The sequence below is a fragment of the Nanorana parkeri genome, unplaced genomic scaffold, assembly GCF_000935625.1.
Source record: "Nanorana parkeri isolate BGI_ZX_2015 unplaced genomic scaffold, ASM93562v1 scaffold709, whole genome shotgun sequence".
NCBI classification, from domain to species: Eukaryota; Metazoa; Chordata; class Amphibia; order Anura; family Dicroglossidae; genus Nanorana; species Nanorana parkeri.
The window spans coordinates 848,037-849,094 of record NW_017306977.1 but is presented as its reverse complement, the minus strand read 5'-3'; the positions used below and the strand labels follow the sequence as shown (position 1 = coordinate 849,094).

The 1,058-nt window shown below is 37.1% G+C and overlaps 1 protein-coding gene across 4 annotated transcripts in view; it reads left to right on the top strand.

The window, feature by feature from the left end:
- MEIS1 (Meis homeobox 1) overlaps positions 1-1,058 on the top strand; it is a 146,424-nt gene that overhangs the window by 5,031 nt on the left and 140,335 nt on the right. For all 4 annotated transcript variants that reach the window (XM_018563904.1, XM_018563906.1, XM_018563905.1 and 1 more), the window contains exon 5: positions 340-390. In XM_018563904.1, the coding sequence (XP_018419406.1) occupies positions 340-390 (51 nt within the window). The remainder of the gene's footprint in view (positions 1-339; positions 391-1,058) is intronic.

Here is a 1,058-nt window from a genome sequence, read left to right as displayed (position 1 = left end):
CCCCCCCCCCCCCCCAAGAGTTGTAGACAAACAGATTGAAAACATATTAAAAGCCCCCCACTATTTGGGGATTTCAATGGAAGGGCATAAAAAAGATAGCCAGGAAACACCATTTGCTGTGCTGGATTTATATGTTAACTCATGAGTTTGTGTTTGGCTTATGTTATATCGGTCACATGAGGAGAGCCAAGTACACCTTTTGTTAGGAAAAGTTGTGCAAAAAAACCCAACTTTTTTTGTTTTGTTTAATAGAGGCAATTATATTACAGTATCCCTTGTTGTAATGTTTGAACTTTTATTTGTATTTTTATTTATTGTTTTCTTTTTTTTCTTCTTCAGATGATCCAAGCTATCCAAGTATTACGGTTTCATCTTCTGGAGTTAGAAAAGGTAATGCAAGCTACAGAGATGGAGTAACAAGCTCCAGCTAATAGTGAATTTGCATAAATGTCTTTATTTCTGGTTTCTGTGTAATTAGTGTCAAGACCAATCACGGAATCCATTGCTCTCCTCAGTTTAATTGCGATTTCAGCTACTATAACCAGAATCACAAACGGCTAGGCCTCGTGTTCCTTTGAATACCTTCCTCTGGCTTTTTGCGCATTCTGTGCTGTCTCCAGCTATTTATTCGCATTTTAAGGAATCCAAACATCTCAGAGCGCTAGATGTGTTTTTAGAGACATAAAAAAATAAAATAAAGCTTAAAAGTGGAGGGGTGAGATTCAGGATGTTGCTGGGAGTTTTTTTTTCTCTTTCAGAGACAAAGCAAAGCTGGTTTTATCAGCTTCTCCACTCTGGGACTATTCCTGAATGCTGAAGGGAGAAGGATGATAATGTGATTTTACTAGCTGTTTTGCATTTGAGCAATAAAGGGTATTGCAGTTTGATGCCAGCCATAAAAGTTGCATGCGAAGCTTGGATACTTTTTTTTCCATTTTATTTATTCAGTTTCTGTTAGGGTTTAAATATTAAAGCACTGTAAAGCCCCTGAATCCAGTGCTTTAGTTTTCTTTTCTCTCTCATTTTCCTGCTGTAAGGTTTGGGCTGTATTGTTTTAA